Below are 19,499 nucleotides of genomic sequence, written 5' to 3' on the forward strand. Positions count from 1 at the left end.
CTTGCCGCTGAGCGCTGCCGGTCGATATGGGTCGATGGCCCTGCACCGCCTGCTCCTGCCCCCAGTCACACTCCACCGTCATTAGCAGGGTCATCAATACCGGGTAGCTGGCCCCGTCCCAGCAGGCTCTGCGCCACTGAGGGGCTGCGCATGACCCTGCCCAAGGACGAGCCCCGGCAGGGCTGTGCCCCACGTCCCCTCCTCCTGTGTCCCTATCCCCGCACTTTGGGGAGCCCCTGGGATCCCCTGTCCACAGGAGCATTCCCTCCGTGAGGCGGCCAGAGGAGGCAACTGCCTGTCACCCTGACCCATCCCTCATGTGGAGGCACAGGTGGGTGAAAAAGGCAGGACCCCTGACCTGCTCTGGGGTGGCTGTTGGGACCTGGCTGGCAGCATCCAGCCTTGAGGACACATGGGGTCTCGAGGTGCTGGGGGCATGCGTCTCCCCACACCATGCCAGTGATTCGCTGCAGCGGGACACACCAACCTTGGGAACAGCACTGGGGGCTCTGTGGGGGCCCAAACTTTGAGGGACCAGTGTGGCAGGACACGGGGCAGCCAGAGCCCCGAGTGCCACAGGGGGATGGGGGCACAGACCCTGCCCTGCTCCCTTCCCTGCCTGGGCTGGGTGACCAGGGGCTCCAGCCCCACGGGGGTGGCAGCGGGGCGGCAGGGCCACATGGGGAGGGTAGCAGCAGGGATGGCAGGGACACACGTGGCAGCAGCACGGTGCCCGGAGCTGGGTGGGGACACGCATGCAGCAGTGGCTGATGTGATGCAACCTGACAGCCGAGCTAATGAAGGGCCGTGGGCAGGGGGTGCCAGCCTGGCGGCCCCCAGCCCTGTCAATAAGCAGACCCAGGGCAGGCACTGATGGGCCCTGGGGCTGGGAGACACCAAGGTCAGGCACAGGCAGCAGGGATGGGAGGCAGGGGACATGGCCCTGAGTCGGGGAGCCAACAGTGGTTCAGGGGTGCCCAGATGGTGAGTGGGGCCAGGGAGCGTCGCACCCAGCCCAGCTGGGCTCCCCTCTTGCTGCTGCAGAGTTGTGCAGCACAGCCAGGAGCACCGTGCCACAGGAGACAGGAGCGTGTAGCCAACACCAGCATGGTACAGGCAGGACCCAGCCGCAGAGCATGCAGGGCTAGTGGAGGCACACTGGCCGTGCTGCCACCTCCTGGTGTGGCCATAGCCGGGACCGGATGTGCAGCATCTGGCACGTGTAGGTTTGTGGGCAACGTTGCCAGATCCCAGCTGCAGGGATTGTGCTGGGCTGCATCTTCCCTCCACCTCTGCCCAGGACTGTCCCATGTCCTTGCATGCAGCAGACACAGATCTGTCTTGCTCAACATGTTTTATTCTTGGCCAGGAAGCTGGGCGATGCCTGGCATGTGCTGAGCCCACCAGGTCAGGCACTCATAGCCGTTCCATATAGAAGGCCTTCCCAAGCTGGTGCAGCTCCTGCTGTTGCTGCTGGCGCTCATCCTGGAGGAGCCGGTGCAAGGCAGCTCGGCGGACCTGCTGGGCACAGGAGCTGGTGCTGAACGCCCCATCCCTGTGGCTTGCCAGCACTGAGAGACATCGTCCCCCAGGATGTGGTACTGGAACAGGATGAGGAGGGCACCCGACCCTGGCAGCACAGGGGTCGGTGCACCCGGCCGCGCGCAACCCATATGTGGCCTCACCATTGTCTGCTCCTGGAAGGCGAGGTGCAGCTCCAATTCCACGCTCTGCTGCAGCGCCCTGCAGGCCATGGCCCAGATCCTCTCCCAGCACTGCGGGTGTCCCCCAGCCACCTGCCCACAGCTGTGGGGACATGGGGTGGGCGGGACAGGGCACTGGGGGAACACCAGCGCCTGCCACCCCGCCCCAGCCCACCCACAGGGCTGAGCCCCAGCTCACCCCATGTGAGGGCTCCCCCTCGCCTGCTGCCCCCCAGCACAGGGGGTTCAGACCCTGGAGCTCCCTTTGCCAGCTCTACCTCTCTAGCAGCCTTCCGCAGGCACTCCCCTTTGCCAAGACCTGCAACCGAAGCAACACATTTGGGGGTCCACGGTTTAACCCGCACAAGGGGGATGCTGTCCCCAGCTGCTCCCAGGAGCCCCAGAACAGCCACCTTCCCAGTCCCTGCCCCATCCCACCTTCTCCTGCCGGAGCGAGGGGGTCGGGCTGCTTGCCACTGCCATGGCCAGTTCCACAGGGACCCCACAACCACCCCCTGCACCAGCCATTTCGTTAACAGTATCCCTGTTACCATGGCAGCAGCACAGGGACAGACACAGCCCTGGATCTAGCAGGGAAGGGCTCCCTGCAGTCAGAGGCCAACAACATGCATCCTGCTTGGGGTTAACTGTCATTTTATTAAAGAGCAGTTAAAAAGAGTGCAGAAGCCCAGGCGAGGCGCAGGGGTCCCCGCCCCACATGGTACACGCTGCGGTGACTAGTGAGCAGCGGGCACTGCCATCGGCCTGGCAGGACACAGACATCAAGTTGGGGCTGCGAGCTTTTGCCCCCGGGGGCTTGGCAGCCGCTGGCACACGAGGCGCTGGTGAGAGTGGGAGGAAACACCCCCTTGGCAGGACAGACAGGACGTTCAAAGCTGGTATTTGTCTGCCCAAGACGTCCCCAAATGCCCAGTTGCAGGAGAAAGAATAGAAACTGCAGCCCAAAGAGGCACCTCAGCCACAGTGGCTGAGAACTGGCCACCAAACTATTTACACTCCGTCCAGGCACCCTGGTGCATGGCCTGGGCACACAGGCAGGCTGGGCATGCCTGGCTGAGAGTGGCAGGCAGCGATGGTGCCACAGGGAGAAGAGCATTCACCCTTTGGAAAGAAAGATGAGCAGCTTCAGAGCCCGAGACCCACACAGGCAGGACGGACAAACAGCATCAGCCCCTGCTGGCCACCACAGGGAAAGAGGATAGGTGGATGAGAGCGCTGGCTGGGATCCATGTCTTTTATAAATAAGCTAAAGCTGATCAGTTTATTCACAGGGCCAGGGCTCTGTTGCCAGATTCAAAGCCTCAAGCCTGAAGCATGTCCCAGGCCTGCCACAGAGAAGACTGCATGGGCCGATCCCCTCCAGGTTCAGCAGACGGACGTGCTGCTTTGAAACAGGCTCCTGGCAAGGGCCAAGCTCCACCAGCCAAATGGGACGGAGCCTCCACCAAGCGATGATCTCCAACATCGTGCAAAAGGGAGACCCGAGAGCGCAGCTACCTCCTCCCAACGCTGCCTGCATGGCGAACTGCGGCCAAAACCCGCCCAGGACACCAGCCGCACCCAGCAAGGGGCTCTGCTCGTGGCAGGTCCCTGGAGCAGTGCTCCCTGCACAGCTCACAGGGTGCTCTCCAGCGTGTTGTAGTTGTCCTTGAAGCTCTTCAGCTCCAGGAAGTGTTTGGCACGTTTGCTCTTCTGGTTGGAAGGCAGGTAGGTGACCTGGATGGTGGCGGGGTTGGAGACTTCGGGGGAGAGGGTGAGGTCCTTCGCTGCTGACTGGTGCTGCCGCTGGCTGCTGCCTCCCCGGGCCTTGGTCCTGCAGGGAGAGGAGAGGCACCATCACAGCTGCTGCCCTACCCAGAGGAGCCGCTCGACCATTGCGTCCATCTGGCTGACATGAGGCAGATCTGCCCTCAGGATGACAGCGCTCACTGTGGTTTTGAAAACCAAGGCTGGCGCTTCTGCGGGTGCCAGGCCTGGAGCCCACGTGAGGTCCCTGGCTCAAAGCGGCCAGTGCAAGCAGGAACGTGGACTGTCACCAAGTAACAAACCCAAAAATGCTTTAACAGATGGGCTGCAAAGAGTAAGTAAACCTGGAAGGAGGGACAGGCATAAACAGCCCATGTCTGAGGCTGGGTTTTGCCCCAAAACCCGTCTCTGTTCACACCTCCACGGTGGGCTGCTGGAGCCCAAGAAGCTACCACCGCACCCCAGCTACACACCCAGGCAGTAACACTTACAAGTTTGCCAGCTCGTTCAGAGCATCCTGGTACTTCAGATATTCTGGTTTCCCAAAGACCTGGACACAAACCGAAAAGACTGTGGATAACCCAGATGAGGTTACAATGCAACCTCAGTCCAGCCGTCAGACTGGAGCGCAGCAACAGCCCCCTGCGCTGCTGCAGAGGCCAGGCAATGCAGCACCAGCACTTACCCCAGTGCCGTAGCGGGCACTCTCATACCCATCCAGCAAGGTGTCAATCAAGGCTTTGCGGATGCCTTTGAATGAGGTGCTGGAATTCCGCAGTTCCAGCAGGTAGGCACAGAAGTTCTTCCCTATTAAAGACTTCGGGTACCGGCCCTCTGCATGAAATGGGATTTCTGGAAAATAAAAAGGCACAAAATAACCGGCTGAAGCACAGGTAAAAATACTTGTATTCACATACAGACAATGTCAGAAGTTGGTGGCTAATTAAACTTCCCACATCTGCTCTCCATTTGCTGACTGCTCCCAACAGGTGAGTAAAGCCAACCCTCAGGCTGCTAACCTTGGATGGGATAAGTGACTGCTAATCCCAAATGAGGACCTTGAGCCTTATCACGAGGCTGCTGGCCAATGCACCACACCCTTATTTCCTCCACACACAGTCTATCTCCACTCTACCCCTCCCACTCCTGCCCTGAGCGCCCTTACCAGATGTTCTGATCGCATCCAGCGCCTTCATCCTGTACAGGTAATTATAGCATCCTGGCAAAGAGAAAACCCAAACTGAAAGCTCTGCAAAACTTGGCAGCAGGAGGGAGGTGGGGAAAGCAGATAGGAGCAGAGTGCAGAGACACCATCTCATGTCGGCTCGCCAAACAGGACATTGCAATGGGACAGCCAACAAGAGAGGGCAGAGACACAACTTGGCCCCAGGGGAATGACCTGCTGTAGCAGGACAAGCACTGGACGGTGATTCCGGTGGCCTCTGACTGACATGCAGCAAGAGAGGGTACCTTGTGTCTCCAGCTGCAGAAGCCTGCTGTCGTCCTCAGCTAACAGCCGGGGCTCATACTTGATGTCTTGCACCCTCGACAGTCTAATGTCGATTTCTTCCTTTAAATCCTGCACAGCGCGAAAAAAAACCCACCTGTTTACAGAGCACTCACTTTGTTTGTGGGATCGCAAGCATGATAACAGTCAAGTCCTGGGGCCCCTCTGAAACAAACCTGCTCCCTCTCCAACCACCCATCACCACACTGAGGTGGCAGCTCCTGGAAACATCCGATTTTGAAGCAGACCCTGCCTGCCCCTCCAGGCACAGATGGGTCCATGGGCACAGGGGAGGGAGGGCACATCCCCACCGCAGGGTTGCATGCACCCACCTTGGGCGCATGCTGTCCAACAGGCACGTGGGGGCCACGGCGGGACTTCATGGCGAAGCGCATGATCTGGCGTTTCACAAAGATGAACAGCAGCACGAAGACCTGGACCACAGCAGGGACAGGGGTCAAGCACGTTGAGCTGCACCCCAGGGGGTCTCTCAGCCAACCTGGGCTCAGCCCCACTGACACCCTATTCCCAACTCTGCAGGCACTCCAGGCCAAGCAACCACAGGGCCCCACACACCCTCTCTAAACCGGCAAGCACAGGGGTCCCTGTTCAGCCCATCAGGAGCACCATGAACACCCGGGGCGGCCCAACAAACAGCCCAGCCTCCACAGAGACTCCTACTCACGTCCTCTCCCTGCCCCACAGATGCCAGGACCCCACAGGCACTCCAGCCCAGCCCCGTGAAGGCCCCGAGTCCAGCTCGACGGCAGCTCCCCACCGACATGTCCCACTAGAGCTTTACGGACACCTCGGGCCCGGCCTCACAGGGGCCCCACGAACATCCCAGGATCGGCCTTACAGGGGCCCCGGCCCCGGTTCCACGGGGGCCCGGGCCCCACGGACACGTCAGGCCCGTCCCCCCGGGCCGCCCCGCGCCCGCCCGGCTCACCAGGCTGCCGTAGGCCATCACCAGCACCACGTTGACCCCGGAGAGCCAGTTGCTGCCGGCCCCCGCCATCCCCTACCCGGCCCGGGGGCGCACAACATGGCGGCCGCCGAAGCCGCTCCGCGCCCCCGCCACGTGACAGAGAGCGAAGGCACTCTCACGTGACGCGGCGCCGCGTCACACGCGCGGGCCGCCAGGAGAGCGCCCCTCCCCACCCCTCGCGCTCGTCACGTGGGTGAAGCCGGGCTGGCCCTGCCCCCGCGCCCTCTTCACGTGATGGGGGCGGGTGCCGCTGGTAGTTGTCAGTGTGGTGAGACCCAGGTAAAGTTGGCTGCGCGGAGGCGGCGGCGGCTCCGGTAACTGCGCGCGGCCCCTTTAAATCCCGCCCCCCCCCCCCCCCCCCCCGCTACTACCGCGCGCCCCTCGGCCCTCCCGGCCCCGCTATCGCCCTCCCGGTACCGTCGCGCCGCTCCGGGGGCGGCCGCCGCGCCCCGCCGCCGGGCCCCGCGCGGCCTAGTGGGCCGGCCGCAGCCGGAGACTGGCGTAGCGCGCCGCCGCCGCAGGTGAGGGCGGGCGGACGGAGCTGGAGGCTGGAGGAGGAGGGAGAGGAATGGCGGCCGCGGCCATGAGGGCGGAAGCGGCCCGCGCTCGCCCGCCTCCCGGGTGCGGGCCCGGCCTGGCGCCGCGCCGCCGTGGGGGCTCCCGCCCGGCGCCGCGGGCGCTCTCCGCCCCGCTCCGGTTCCCTCCGGCTGTTCGCCCCCATTGTGTGCCGTGGGTTGGGCCGCCGGGCCTGCTGGGCCGCGGGACCGGGCGGTTCCGGCCCTGGCGTGTTCCCGGGGCCCGCCCGGCCCCGCCGCTGCCGGCGGTAACAATGGGGGCCGCGCTGCCCCGCTACCGCCGTGCTCTCGGGGCTGTTCGCGTGCGACCGGGCCCGCCTCCGGCACCTTTTCTTAGGCAGCGCCCCGGGGGCCGTTGCCGGCGGCAGCCCCTCGGTGCGGGGCGGGCCTCCACCGCCCGCCTGAAGCTCCCGGGCGATGCCGGTTCGGTGGCCCTTGAGAAGCCCCGGCCCGTGAGCGTGTGGCCCGCTCGAGGCGCCGTGCACGGCGTTTGCCTCCATGCCGGTTTGGGGTGCTCTTCCCGATAAAGCGCTGCACGTCGATGCTGAACTGGGGCCTCTGATAGCGTATGCGGGGGCATCGCCCCAAAATCTCGTACTCTGTGCACACGGGAGTTATTCGGTTTGCAGCCGCGATGGGTTCGCCCCAGAGGAAAACTCATAATGCTGATAAACCAACCCCCCACGTCATGCTCCTTCGGGTGCTTGTTCTGCCCCACGTTGCAGGAAAACCTTTCCAAATGCTTTGCCCTCTGTGGTCCTTTCCTTTGGAGCTTCAGAGTCTTTTGCACGTGTTAATTAAGCTGTGTTGGAGGGGGATGGAAATGCCAATTTTCTGTATTGACAGACAAGGGAAACCAAGGCTGGGATGTGCTGGGACTTGCCCAGCATCAGCCAGCAGGTCTGGCATAGCTGGGGATAGCGTATGTGACCGACAGATCCTTGTTCTAAAACTGTAACTTACCTGAAATTTTTAATAAAATGGACAGTTTGTTATGTTTTTGTATCACCTCTTTTTCTGGAGACTCCGCACTTCGCATTTCGTGTATCTGAGGTTTTCTCCTTTCTAGATGTGGAAGGCGAGTAGCAGAGTAGCCTGCAAAGAAAAAGGGGTAAATGCAGAGTGTGTCACATTTATTTGCAGCTTCTTTGAAGAAAAGATGTTGTAACCTGTAGCTGTGAAGCTGTTTCTTTTCTCTAAATCTTGTATGAATGCATCGCTTTCCTGTTGTTCTGAAATGTAAGCGCTGGTCCGGTTTAATGCTGTTTCTCTGGTGTGGATCAGCCACCGATTTGCTTTGGCTGGAGTCGCCCTTTTTTATTGCATCCCTCATAGTGAATATATATATGGGTTTGCTCTTTTAAAAAAAACAAAACAAAAAAAAACCCACCATGTAAAACGCTTTTGATGAAGATTGTTTTGAACTGGTAAACTCATATTATCATCACTTCTGTGCGGGGCCAGTTCAAGTGTCAGGATAACCAAGATTTGCAGGTAAATGTTGCCTGTGAGCTGTACTGAAGTTACACGACTGAGGAGTAAATTAGCAGCAGCCAAGTCATCTTCCCTCAATGTAGCACATGGGGCGTTGCATGGGGACACCCGCTTACCCAATGGTCTCAGCCGGGTCAGGGCCTGGCTGATATTTCTATAATAGATGTTTTTCTTGTGGGTTTTTTGCATGTTAAAGAAAAAATAATCATGATTTAATCGTGGCAGAAATGCAGCTGGGCAGAGCAGAGCGTGGCAGCTGTTGAACAATGCCCAGCCACGGCACAAAGGTTTGGGGCAGCAGACTGCTGGAACTGTATCCTATTGAAATTGCAGATTAAGTTACTGCAAACGCGCAGGATTGCTTCCCTCTGGGCCTGCAGTTCTGCTGCCAAATTGGTTTAATGTGACAACTTGTTTGTGCGTGAAACACTTAGAACTGGAAGAGACGTAGTGGTGGAGAGCGAAAATAAATACTGTGGGGAAGAAGCCTGCATGGAGCGTGGGAGGGATGGCTCTGTAGCCCAGGAGGCTTTGTCTGCTCTGCCTTGGGTGAAGCCCAGGCTTGGTGCTCTCCCTTAAATCTGCTCAGTGTCACATGCAATTTGGGGGGTCCTGGTGACCAGACAGGTAGCTTGGGATTGTTTCCTGATAAGAAACCTTGGCACTGTATATCTGGAAAACTGTGGTTTTAAGTTGCCGTGAGGCATGGGTAGCTCTGAAGGGCAAACTTGTGAGGTTTTGTGGGAAGCTGCAGGAGCGATTGCACTTGAAAACTTGCCTGCAAAGGAAGGCTAGATGCTGATGGGAGCAGGAGTGGTGGCATGTGCATTGAGCCACGGTGTGGAGGTGACGTTAGGGTTTCCGTGCTCTTGGGTAAAGATCTCCCACCCCAGCTGAGCACTCCGCTTGTGGACTTTAACAAGAGACTCCCCAGTTGTTACCGGGCTGTTTGCTAACACTGCTTCTGAGCTTTCCATGCTTTGCATGCCAGGTCTTGCTCTGTGCTGCCACGTTGGTGTTCGCAAGCAACGTTTCAGATCATGTCCTGCAGGTCAGATTTTCTTGCTCGGGTTTCCTCCCCGCTCTTACGTTCCGTATGTGGCTCCTTCCCCTGTCCCAACCGTCTGCCTGCAGCATCAGCACCTGGAGCAGACCCTGCTGCTTTGGAGGAGGGTGTTGCAGTCTTGTTAACAAAATCAAAAAATATGAAGTTTGCAATTATTGAGATTTCAGGGGCTTGGAAGTAGCAAGTCCTGCCAAGTGCCGTGGGATATGTGTGGCATCCCTTGTGCCTGGGAGACGATAGACAGGGTAAAACTCATCAGTGCTGATCGTATTCTAACCATCTGGGTTGGACTCTTCCCCTGAAGACCAGCGTGAGGTTATAAAACTCCAATTCCTTTGGACACTCCATGGCCTGAGCTCTTGCTGGGTTTTGTTTTAAGAAGTTACCTAACAACGTTACTGGCTGTTATTCCTTGTTGACATCTAGTTCACTTTTTTGGTAGTTTTTTAATCCAGAATACTCAGTTCAAGAAAACTTAATGTTTCCAGTTCTGGGGAATAATTGAAGCAAGCAAAAATGGGCAGTTATACAAGGGCGGTATTTTTTTAAAACAATACCCATAAACATGTAGCACCACTTACTAGTGGAGCATTTTTGCTTCCCCTGCCCTGCTTTGAAGGCAGGAAGGGAGAAGGGGAAGTAGCTGATGTGTCTGAGGCTTTGAGATGTTCTGCTCTCCAAGTGAAGTTTCTTTGGAGCTTTTTTCAAGCATTCCTTGTTCCAGTTGATTGCTGTAGCCTCTTACAGCCCTGGTCATGGCAAATCCTTGCCTGCTCACACACTTGTGTTTTAGCAGCAAGTCATTAAACCCTTTACCCAAAGTACTTCTGCTCCTGGGTCCTGATTGCTCCCACCTGGGTGCAGGTGATGTTTCATTTGGAGCATTCTGCTGTGGTAGTGGTGGAGAAACCTCAAGAAGTACAAGTCTTGGGAGCATGTGGAAATGGTAGAGCGGCCTGCCATGGCTTTGGGGGAAGCAGTGGGGAGGGTGGGGGCCTGCAACGGCTTTGCTGGCTGCCTTGCCCATGCAATCGTTCAGTCTTGTCACTGCCTTTTGTTTTTGGTTTCTAACAGTCTGTTCTCTCTTCTCCCCTGACCCACCACAGAGTTCTACCTTGTAAATACTGTTATTTGTATATACTGTAAATGATGACATCGGTGGGCACTAACCGAGCCCGGGGGAACTGGGAGCAGACACAGACACAGAGCCAGACACAGCACAAGCAGCGGCCGCAGGTAAGGGCAGCGTCCATGGAAACCAGTTAGCTTGGAGGTGGAGACCTGGCACTCCTGCCTGGCCCAGCACTAACAGCTGGGCTTGGCCTAACGAACTTCCTGTGTGCTGCAGGGTGCTGCTTGCAGAGCCAGGTTAATTGGGCGGCCACTGATGGTGGGGTTTCTGCATCGGTGTCTCCAGGCAGGAGCCGGGGCTGAGATTTGGTTTTACTTCTATCTGACCATTCCCTGTTCACTTTAATGAATGCAAGTGGCTGAGAAGCCACCTGCAGTGGGTTCTGGTGTTCTGGTGGTGGTAAGGTCTGCCTCAAAGTGGACATAGTTTAGGTGATTGTCGCTCACCTGGTGCCGTGAGGCCATCCAGCAGTATGTCCCTTTCTTCCAGACTCCCCTCTCTTGCTCCTCTTCTGTCTGACTTTCTCTCTGAAGCTTTCCTCTTTCTGACCCTTGTTTGTGCCTCCTCTTCATCATATTGATTCCTTTCCAGAGATCTCAGGGAAGCGGTATGGCCTTTGGAGGAAGGTTTGTTGGAAATGCGCCACTCTAACTGCGTGCTCTCTCTACATTCAATTTCTTTAGGCTACTGCGGAACAGATTCGACTTGCGCAGATGATTTCGGACCACAATGACGCTGACTTTGAGGAGAAGGTGAAACAAGTGAGTGCAGAAAGTGAGGGTGAACCCTGACAGGAAGACAAGATTGATGTTGAGAGTACCCTGAATGCTGGGTGGGGTGGGGGGAGGGATGTGGCTGGCTGCTCTCTGAATTTCCTTGGACTGGCTTGTTCCCCAGAACGCAGGGAACAGTGTTATCCTGAGAAAAGGAGGTTAAAGGTTGGGTTGTGATGAAACAACAGTAACTCAGAAATTCCCAGCCTCAGTTACTTCTGGTTGAGGAGTCATAATTAAGCTGAGAAGGCTGGGGAGACTCCCAAACCCTGATACTTCTTTGTAGGATTTCTGCTTTGGGATTCAACTTGCCTCCTAAGAGATCCATAGAGATTTTGGTGCCTTCTTGGTTTGGAACACGCTGACCATGGTGTTGTCTTCTCTATAGCTGATCGACATCACAGGCAAGAACCAGGATGAGTGTGTGATTGCTCTGCATGACTGCAACGGAGATGTTAACAGAGCCATCAACGTGCTGCTGGAGGGCAATCCGGACACGGTAGGATTGGGTCCTGTAACTCTGGTGAGGCCTAGTTCAGTGTAACTGCATATTTGGAGACAAGACATACAGTAATGTCTAGCTAATGAGAGCCAAAATGACTGACTAGTTCCACAAGTAGCATATAGAGTGTGATTGTGTCCTGGCTTCTTAACATTGCTCTCTGTAGGCTTGCACAGAATGCGAGCGTGGCCAGCAGGCCCAAAGGAATAGAGGGGAAAATGCAGTAAATCATTTACTTCCTATTCCTTTGAATTCCAAGCACTTTGACAACAGTACAGTTGCATCTGTATAAGCTTTCACACTGCTGTGAGTGTAAAGTACCTTATCTTTTCCCACGAGGGCTGAGTGACCTGTGTTGAAAGGCAGGTATGTGTCAGCTGTGGTTTCTTTCTGTTAGAGTAATGCAGTGTTTCTGGCCCTAAATACTCGCTTTTCAGCGATGCGCTGACTGGCTTGTGTGCCGCTGCCCGTGTCACATTTTTGATGGTCTTTTTGCTGTTTGTTTTCTGTGGACTTAGGCTCAACTCCTGTCACTTGTGCAGGTGCCTGTCTCAGGCAAGCCGAAGTCAGCTCTGAGAACAAGTGAGCACTTGCTTAGGTGGACCTTCCACCTCGTGTGCGGGATGTCATTCATTTTGTGACAGACAGCAGAGATGCAAGTTCTGTACAGCCCAGTAAAAAGCCTACAAATATCAGGTCCTTCCAAACTGCCACTGACCAAACATATCTTCCCAGCACCCTGGTCTGGCTGAAGCTGACTCAACTCTTTGTAGAGTTGAGGCTCCAAATGTCACTTCAGAATATTATGTATTAGCTCATTTTTTTTCTCATTATTAGCCCTGAGCGTAGATGGATGAGCTGGATACCTCAGACTATATTCTGTGTAACGTAGCTGCTCCCCAGTGTCAGGTGCTTTGCTAGCTTTGGCACCAGCCAAGTTCAGTACAGCGCACATAAGCATTCTTCCTTGCCATTAGAGAGCCCTTTCCATTGACAACTGAACAAAATAGCTGTTGGAAAATCCTTTTAGAAAGGGGGATGATAGGAATGTGCATTGCTGAGGCAAAGCTCTGCTGTGACTGTATTTGCCTCCACATCCCTTGTAACTGGTGGCTTCTAGTTAAACGACAAACCCCTGTAATCACAATTGCATTTCCTAGATAAACACATTGCTCATGAAAATAGCATCCAGGATAGTGTGCAGCAAACTGCGTTATGTAGCAGTACCTCCTTTATTTGAGCAGCTGAAACGCCCAGCAGTGTGAGATACACAGGGCAAGGCACGGCTACTGCGGAAGATTTGTAGAGGCAGAAACAGAGTTGGCAGAGCAAAGCCCTTGAGTGCCTGCCACTTCTCCAGCCTGCAGTGCCATGGGGGGCCTGTGAGCTGGTACCTGCATCACTGAGCACAGGCAGCATCTGCACTGTAATTGGTCAAAGGTCTTGGAGCTGCTTCTGGCCTGGATTCAGCTTGTGCAGCAATCCTGTAAAGGGGATTTTCTGATAAGAAACAGACTTGCTAATTGCTCAGGTACTCCCATGCTGATGAAGACAGCTCACCTGCTGAGCTAGTTACTCATAATGTACTGTATTTCAAACAGTAAAGGAGCTGGCGTGATCTTAGGATTGGGTTAGACTTGGCTTAAAATTACAGTATTCAAAGCAAATGTTTTCCTAAATTTCCTTCTGAGCCAGATACCTATGGAGAGAGACTTCAGAAGCCTTGGGTTTGAAGGCAGTTTGTGCCTCTGTTTTTTTTGTCACTGTCCCTGCATGTTGCCATCTGAAACCAGCTGTTTACTTGTCTGCCAGTTATGTTTTCAGGTGTTTGTCAATGACTTGTGACTATTTTTAATTGTTCGAATAGTGTGCAGCATCAGAGTATGAAACCACTACAGACTGTCATAAAGTACACCAATGCAGGCCCACAGCAATAAGCTAGAGGCGTGCTTAAGTTTTTAGTTGAGCTTGGGATGACTTGAACTTGCCTGTTGGATAAATTCTGTGTTACTCTTCTCCTTATGAGCTGCTATTTAGGGAAGAGGTTTTGTTAAATCACTGCATCTGAGAGAGTAACTTACCCCAAAATCTTGACTGCAGACACTTTGGAACATTTACCTGGGTTATTCTGAGAGCTCCCCAAAACAGTGACCTATATGAAATGGGAGGGTTTTTTTTCCCCCTAAAAAGGGTAAATTTATCCACGCTTTGAACTTGAGTAAGTATTATGCCCGCTCTACTTAAGAGGTTTAGTAGATCTTTGCAGAAATAGAATAACTCATCTCTGTTACCTCAAACTGCATGCCAGTCAGCTGTAAGAAGGCTTTCCTTGAAGGAAAAAGCTGTACTGTGTGTAGGCTGATAGACTCTTCTGAAAAAAAAAAAAAAAAATTGGGCTGGAAACCATTTTTCTGGAGACAGTTGCTATATTCTCTGTAGCATGTTTCAATATGTGTGTATTTGCATCTTGCATCGATCAAATTATGATTAACTTTTTTCCCCTCTGCAAACCTTCAGCATTCCTGGGAAATGGTTGGGAAGAAGAAGGGTGTCTCAGGACAGAAGGAGAGTGGACAGGCAGAACCCAGTGAAGAAAGCAAAGAAAACCGGGAGAGGGATCGGGATTTCAGCAGACGACGTGGCGGGCCACCGAGGCGGGGGCGAGGTGCCAGCCGTGGAAGAGAGTGTATGGACCTGCCCTTTAATAACACCCGTAACTGTCATGGTGCATGCCGAGGCACTTTGTGCTGCATAAAAGCTGTCAGTAAAGCTTCTTGGGCAGATGCATCTTCAAGAAAAAACATCCTTGCGTGATCTGATGCTCCCCTGTCTGAGATGGTTCCTTGGGTGATACCCTCGATACCATCAGCTTAAATAAAAGGAAGTTATGGGAGTGTTTGATGGTGTGGTCTCCCACACAGCCACTGTGCTTTGGTGTTTGAGGTCTGGTCTTGTATCCTCCTTAAAGCAGGATGAATCTTGAAATTGTCTTTGCATTGTTCTGTCTTTCAGTTCGGGGCCAGGAGAATGGACTAGATGGTGGTAAGAGTGGAGGATCTTCTGGAAGAGGCACAGAAAGAGGGAGGCGGGGACGTGGCCGAGGCAGAGGTACACATGGGGTTTGAGGTCAGAGAGGGTGGGAGGAGAAAAATTACATCAGCGAGTCTATCTCCTCCATGAGGTTTGAAAGCCTCTTTTATGGGAGGAATTGCCAAACTGAAAATTAAGTGCTTGATTTTTCTGTTCTTATGCTTACACTTGGTGCCTACATGTTGCTTCCCCATCTTAAGCATGCTAGAAACAGTATATCATTCTTACATCCCATCCGTGAAGTTGGAAAAAAAATAGGGCTTTAGAGGTGGGAAGTTAAAAAGAAACTAAGGTGGCTGTTTGGCAGGTGGGCCAATTGCTTGTTAGCAACAGAATGCGGATCCTCCTCGTTCTTGCACATGGGTCTCTGACCACCATTGCTGTGCAAACGCTTGGCTTGGTTTTTAAATACTCAGTGGCAGAAATTCATTTTTCCACAAAATTTGTGCTGCTCAGGAATTGTTGCTGAGGACATACACTGCAGAAATCAGAACCTGGGGTCTGGTACTTATGGTTTGTGCCAGCTGGAGACCTCATCTGAGCCTGGAATCATGCATTGTTGATTATACTGCCAGCCAGCTGAGGTCATTCCCATACATATAAAGACACTGCTGGAAGTCCCATCAACTCAGGAAGATCCTCACTACTTTCATATTCTGGGCATCAGAACTCCATATGTTGTTCAAATGTTTCTTTTCCTGGTGATGCAGAGCCAAGAGAGATGCTCAGCAGTACGTGTGTGTATATTTTATAGGTGGCTCTGGAAGGCGAGGGGGAAGATTTTCTGCCCAAGGCATGGGGTAAGTTTCACTGGTGCAAACCACTGCAAAAATAAAAGTCTTTGTACACGAATAGTACTGTTTGTGTCATTTTTGTTCTGATTTTCCTTTTTTTGTTAATAAAGACAAAACTGCATCATGCTAACTTAAATCTGGAATGGCTGGTGTAGCTCAAGCATACCTCTGCTGAGAACTGTCTTTTGAGACTTTGAGATGTGTTATGGTCTGAATAAAACCAGTTGCTTTGAAAATGCTTAGGGAGAGGGAGTAAAAATTTCCATCCTTGTATTTCTTACAGAACTTTCAACCCAGCTGACTATGCTGAGCCAGCCGGCACGGATGAGAACTACGGGAATAGCAACAACAACACATGGAACAACACTGGCAGCTTTGAGCCGGATGATGGCACAAGTAAGTGGTCTTCATGCGCATTTGCTGTTTTCTATTTAGAGGGTAAGTGGATTTTGTGTCCATCCAGTTGCACCAAAGAGGTTCTGGGTAGGTTTTTGGCTCAGGGATGGAGGAACGGGTTGTTGGCTCAGAGATGGATTTCAGTGACCCTGTTTCTTTGCACCTGGAGGTGCCTTTGCAGCAGTTAGGGTGACCATGTTGGAAACTGGGAGCTGGATGATTGTTCTGGTCTGAGCTTGTGTGTGCTGTTGCCTAACAGAGGCACGGGAACAGTTGCCTCCACTTGTTTTCCAGTAGAAACCATGCTGCCTCTTTGGAAGAGTCTTTTTTATAAACTGTAGCATGTTAAACACATGCAAGTTCTCCCAATATTTGGTGCATCCTCCAGAGAATATCACTTGGAGTTCAGATGTCTTGCTCTTGGTATGGGGAGCATTCTGTCTTTCATGGTCATCTTGCCCAAACTGCTGTAGAATGAGACCTTGTTACAGAAAGCTCACTGAAAAGAAGTCTTCATTGCTTCCTTGTTGAAGCAAACGTTTCTTCACTGGGCAGTTCGTGAATACTGATCTGCCCTTGCATGTTCTCTTGCATTGGAAAAATGGTACTTTTTTTTTTGTTTCAAGTATGCACACTATTGTAAGACACAAGTGAACTCAGATTTTGCAGTGTGATAACTGGACAGAGTCACAAGGGACAATCCTTAATCGTAAGTAGTCTATTTGTGTGGGTTTTTTAAGAGTGGTTGTGGGGCGTTTTTTTTGTGGAGCAATCTTGCACCACTGTGAAGTCAAACCATTTTGCCCTGATTTTTGAGCATTCAAGTAAATACTGCATCTTAGTTATAAGAAGCATTCACAACAGTATTAATGTTGCTTTAGGCCACTTCCACATTTCTTGTATTTGCTGAAAAACTGATAGCTTTGGTAAGAGGGAAATAAAGTACTGTAAACTGTGATACCTTTTACTATGCGTTGTTAGTGCAGGGGTTATTTGGTTGGTTTGTGTTCTGGTGTGTTTTTGTTTGGGGGTTGGTTGTTTGTTGTTTTTTCTAGAAAACAGCTGTTTTGAAAGGGGAAAAATAAGCATGGCTTTGTAAAACACTAGCAGATTGATCATCATCTTGCTGACTGAGAAATGGAGTTTTAAATACTGGAGAGAGTAGTGTAGGCATGTGTTGAGGGCAATGGGTACACTTGTCTCTGGAGGAAAAAGGGATGGAAGTGGATGAGCTCTATGTGCTGGAAACTTAACTGTCTAGTCTGAACAGGCTTGTGTGTTTGGGGCTTTTTTTTTCTGTGTTGGTGTTTTGTGGAATTGTGGAACAAAGTGGTTTAGAGTGTGGTTGGGAGGAATTAAAGATTTTTCTGATGGAACAACTCAAATCTGCTCTAGTACTACAACACAGCTGTAAATTTTATCATGCAACTATGCTGTTCACCTGTTTTGTGTGTGGTTGTTTTGTTTCCATTTTAGTAGCTGCAGGTGTCTCTTTAAATTAACAATATCCACAGGTACAATGTGACTGGTGTACATGGGGGCAGTGAAACTTGCCTTCGCTTCAAGTCAAAATTTCACTGGTTGTCTGTCTTTTTTTTTTTTTTTTTTTTTTTTTTTTTTTTTTTTTTTGTTTGTTTCAGGACTTGATTTCATTGGGGGTGAGGGGTCAAATTATCCCCGAAAATTTGACACTGCTCCTGGTACGATACATCCAGGTGCATTAACTACCCCGGATACCTTTACTTTATAGCTTTTTAAAAAAAAACCAAACTGAAATATCTGTGGATATGTCATTCTTCTCTCTCTTAATTTGTTAATTTTAATGAATATTTTACACTTGTTCTGACTGTGCTTTTACTAATGCTGACACCTTGAATGTAAATTGGGAGAGGTTAACCCAAATTCTTGTGGATTATGTAAATTTTAACTTCAGCCACTGCTTCTCAGCACCCAGAGCAGCTCTGTGTCCACAGCACTGATGACAGAGTATCCCACCCGAGGGCAGGAACTGCGAGGCAGCTTAGTTGTATTCTGCTTGTCTTACATCCAGAAAGCTGTGACTTGCTGTTGTCCCTGTGCCATTTCCCTGGTGTGGCAGTTCAATTCTGCAGCGATTACTTCACTGGCCTCCCCGCTATGTTTCTGCTTAGGGTCAAAACACTGCTGCAAGGGGAATTAGTCTTGCTAAACTATCTCAGTGCTTTGCCTCTGCTTACAGTTACCTCTTGATGTGCTTGATGGCTGCTTTGGCATGCTCTTGCTGCCTGGCTGCTCTTCTTCACCTGAGCAGACCTGCCCTGCAGTTGAAGATGACGGTGGATTTTGAGATGACCGGGATGCTTGATGGCAAAGCTGCTCAGTGCCTGGCCACTTTATTTCCTACTGTTATACCTTTATGCCTTATGAAGCCAAGAGACACCCATGAGATGATCCAGTTTGTCTTATACCTACTGAATCCCACTGGTGTCCATAACGAGGCCAAAATTGTGTTTGATTAATGTCTTCATCTAACCAGAGGTCTGGAAGTCGAGGCGAAGGGCCCTTCTGGAGGAACTTGCCACTTTGCTCTGGAAGGTTAGGACAGGAGGAGGAGTGTTGAGGCTGTAGAGTCTCTTTTGCAGGGGCCCAGAAGCAGACGTACTTGGAGTGCTTCTGTTGCTTTGGAGCATCTCCTGGTTCTCATCTCTGGGTTAATCTTTAACTCTTGCAGGCAGCACAAGGCAGTCTGCTCCAGTGCTGCCATTGTGTTTTTGCCACACTTTGGCTTTGTTTGGATTTACATTCCTTTGAGGTGCAGAGTGGGGGGATTTGGGTCTCGCCCTTCCAGGCTGGTGCATGGAACATGTATCCAGTCATTGAGATAGTGGCAGATTACCTGATGAGCTGTGGGAGGAGCAAGCTGGTTGCTTATCTCCCAGTTTAAAATTAAAAGATAATGTATTGGGGAGGTAAAAAAAAAAAAATCTTGAAGACACATGGGATTTTTTTCTTCGGCACATTCATATTTGCAAATGCCTATTGACTTTAATTTTTTTCCCCTTTTCCTGGTTTGAGGAGCTAAAGACCAGTGGCTCTTTGAAGGGCTTTCTTAAAAGAGAGAGGAGGGATTGCCATTCAGAAGACAACACTTCTGAAATGGTGATAGAAGTCTCAGGGCATTACTTGCATTGCAGCTCTCCCCTTTGGAAGACCTTGATGGAGAGCGATACACTCGTTTTCTTTTAAAAAAAACTAAACATGCTGTGCTGGTTAGGAAGCTTTCTGGAGCATTTCTGGCAAATGCCTGGCTGTACATTACAGGTCTTTGGTTTTCCATTTGTCCCTTCGTGTGTAAGGAGCACAAAGCCATGCTGAATAGGTGTCCATTACTCAAGAAGTAGACTTGCCAGGAAAGCCCCATCAATGGCTACTCTTCATCTGCAGGATTTCCTTCTGCTTTTTGTGCTGCTTTGCTTTTCTTCTCATTTCCCCCAAGTGAGCAAGACTAAGAGAGCCCTGTGCAGTGCTCCTACATGCACAAACTCTTCTTGGGGCAACTCACCTGGCTTCCTGCTCTCCCCTGCCAACTGCCCAACTCACCCAAGCACCTCCAGCTCCCACTTCATCTCTTGAGTAAGGGTTGAGCTGGTAGGATCTTTATGATCTATGAAAATCTGGAAAGGAGCCTTCCTGCTACTGCTGTGAGGGCACCAAAAAATCTAAGGAATGATGG

The 19,499-nt window shown here is 52.1% G+C and overlaps 2 protein-coding genes across 26 annotated transcripts in view; one reads left to right on the forward strand and one right to left on the reverse strand.

The window, feature by feature from the left end:
• Positions 1-1,885: 1,885 nt before the first annotated feature.
• Positions 1,886-6,101, reverse strand: C9H1orf43 (chromosome 9 C1orf43 homolog). 3 transcript variants are annotated; one of them, XM_041126350.1, is made up of 7 exons: positions 5,927-6,101; positions 5,310-5,411; positions 4,941-5,049; positions 4,636-4,689; positions 4,156-4,322; positions 3,962-4,020; positions 1,886-2,022 (listed from the first exon to the last, which is right to left on the reverse strand). In XM_041126350.1, the coding sequence occupies exons 1-7, from the start codon at positions 5,993-5,995 to the stop codon at positions 1,986-1,988; spliced, it is 597 nt and encodes a 198-aa protein (XP_040982284.1). In that variant the 5' UTR covers positions 5,996-6,101; the 3' UTR covers positions 1,886-1,985. The 3 variants fall into 3 exon arrangements, with proteins under 3 accessions (XP_040982284.1, XP_029882176.1, XP_029882177.1); XM_030026316.2 differs by lacking the exon at positions 1,886-2,022 and adding an exon at positions 2,341-3,537 and having other exon boundaries at positions 5,927-6,091; XM_030026317.2 differs by lacking the exon at positions 1,886-2,022 and adding an exon at positions 3,544-3,814.
• Positions 6,102-6,154: 53 nt separating this feature from the next.
• Positions 6,155-19,499, forward strand: part of UBAP2L (ubiquitin associated protein 2 like) — a 31,353-nt gene continuing 18,008 nt past the window's right edge. For 5 of the 23 annotated variants that reach the window (XM_041126342.1, XM_041126333.1, XM_041126335.1 and 2 more), the window contains exons 1-9: positions 6,155-6,244; positions 10,207-10,336; positions 10,916-10,993; positions 11,394-11,528; positions 14,025-14,193; positions 14,520-14,615; positions 15,352-15,397; positions 15,675-15,787; positions 17,428-17,502. In XM_041126342.1, coding sequence (XP_040982276.1) covers positions 10,247-10,336; positions 10,916-10,993; positions 11,394-11,528; positions 14,025-14,193; positions 14,520-14,615; positions 15,352-15,397; positions 15,675-15,787; positions 17,428-17,502 — 802 coding nt within the window. In that variant the 5' untranslated portion in view covers positions 6,155-6,244; positions 10,207-10,246. Of the gene's footprint in view, positions 6,280-10,206; positions 10,337-10,915; positions 10,994-11,393; positions 11,529-14,024; positions 14,194-14,519; positions 14,616-15,351; positions 15,398-15,674; positions 15,788-17,427; positions 17,503-19,499 lie in introns of all 23 variants that reach the window. The other 18 variants (XM_030026291.2, XM_030026293.2, XM_030026299.2 and 15 more) reach the window with 10 other exon arrangements.

The sequence above is a fragment of the Aquila chrysaetos genome, chromosome 9, assembly GCF_900496995.4.
Source record: "Aquila chrysaetos chrysaetos chromosome 9, bAquChr1.4, whole genome shotgun sequence".
NCBI classification, from domain to species: domain Eukaryota; kingdom Metazoa; phylum Chordata; class Aves; order Accipitriformes; family Accipitridae; genus Aquila; species Aquila chrysaetos.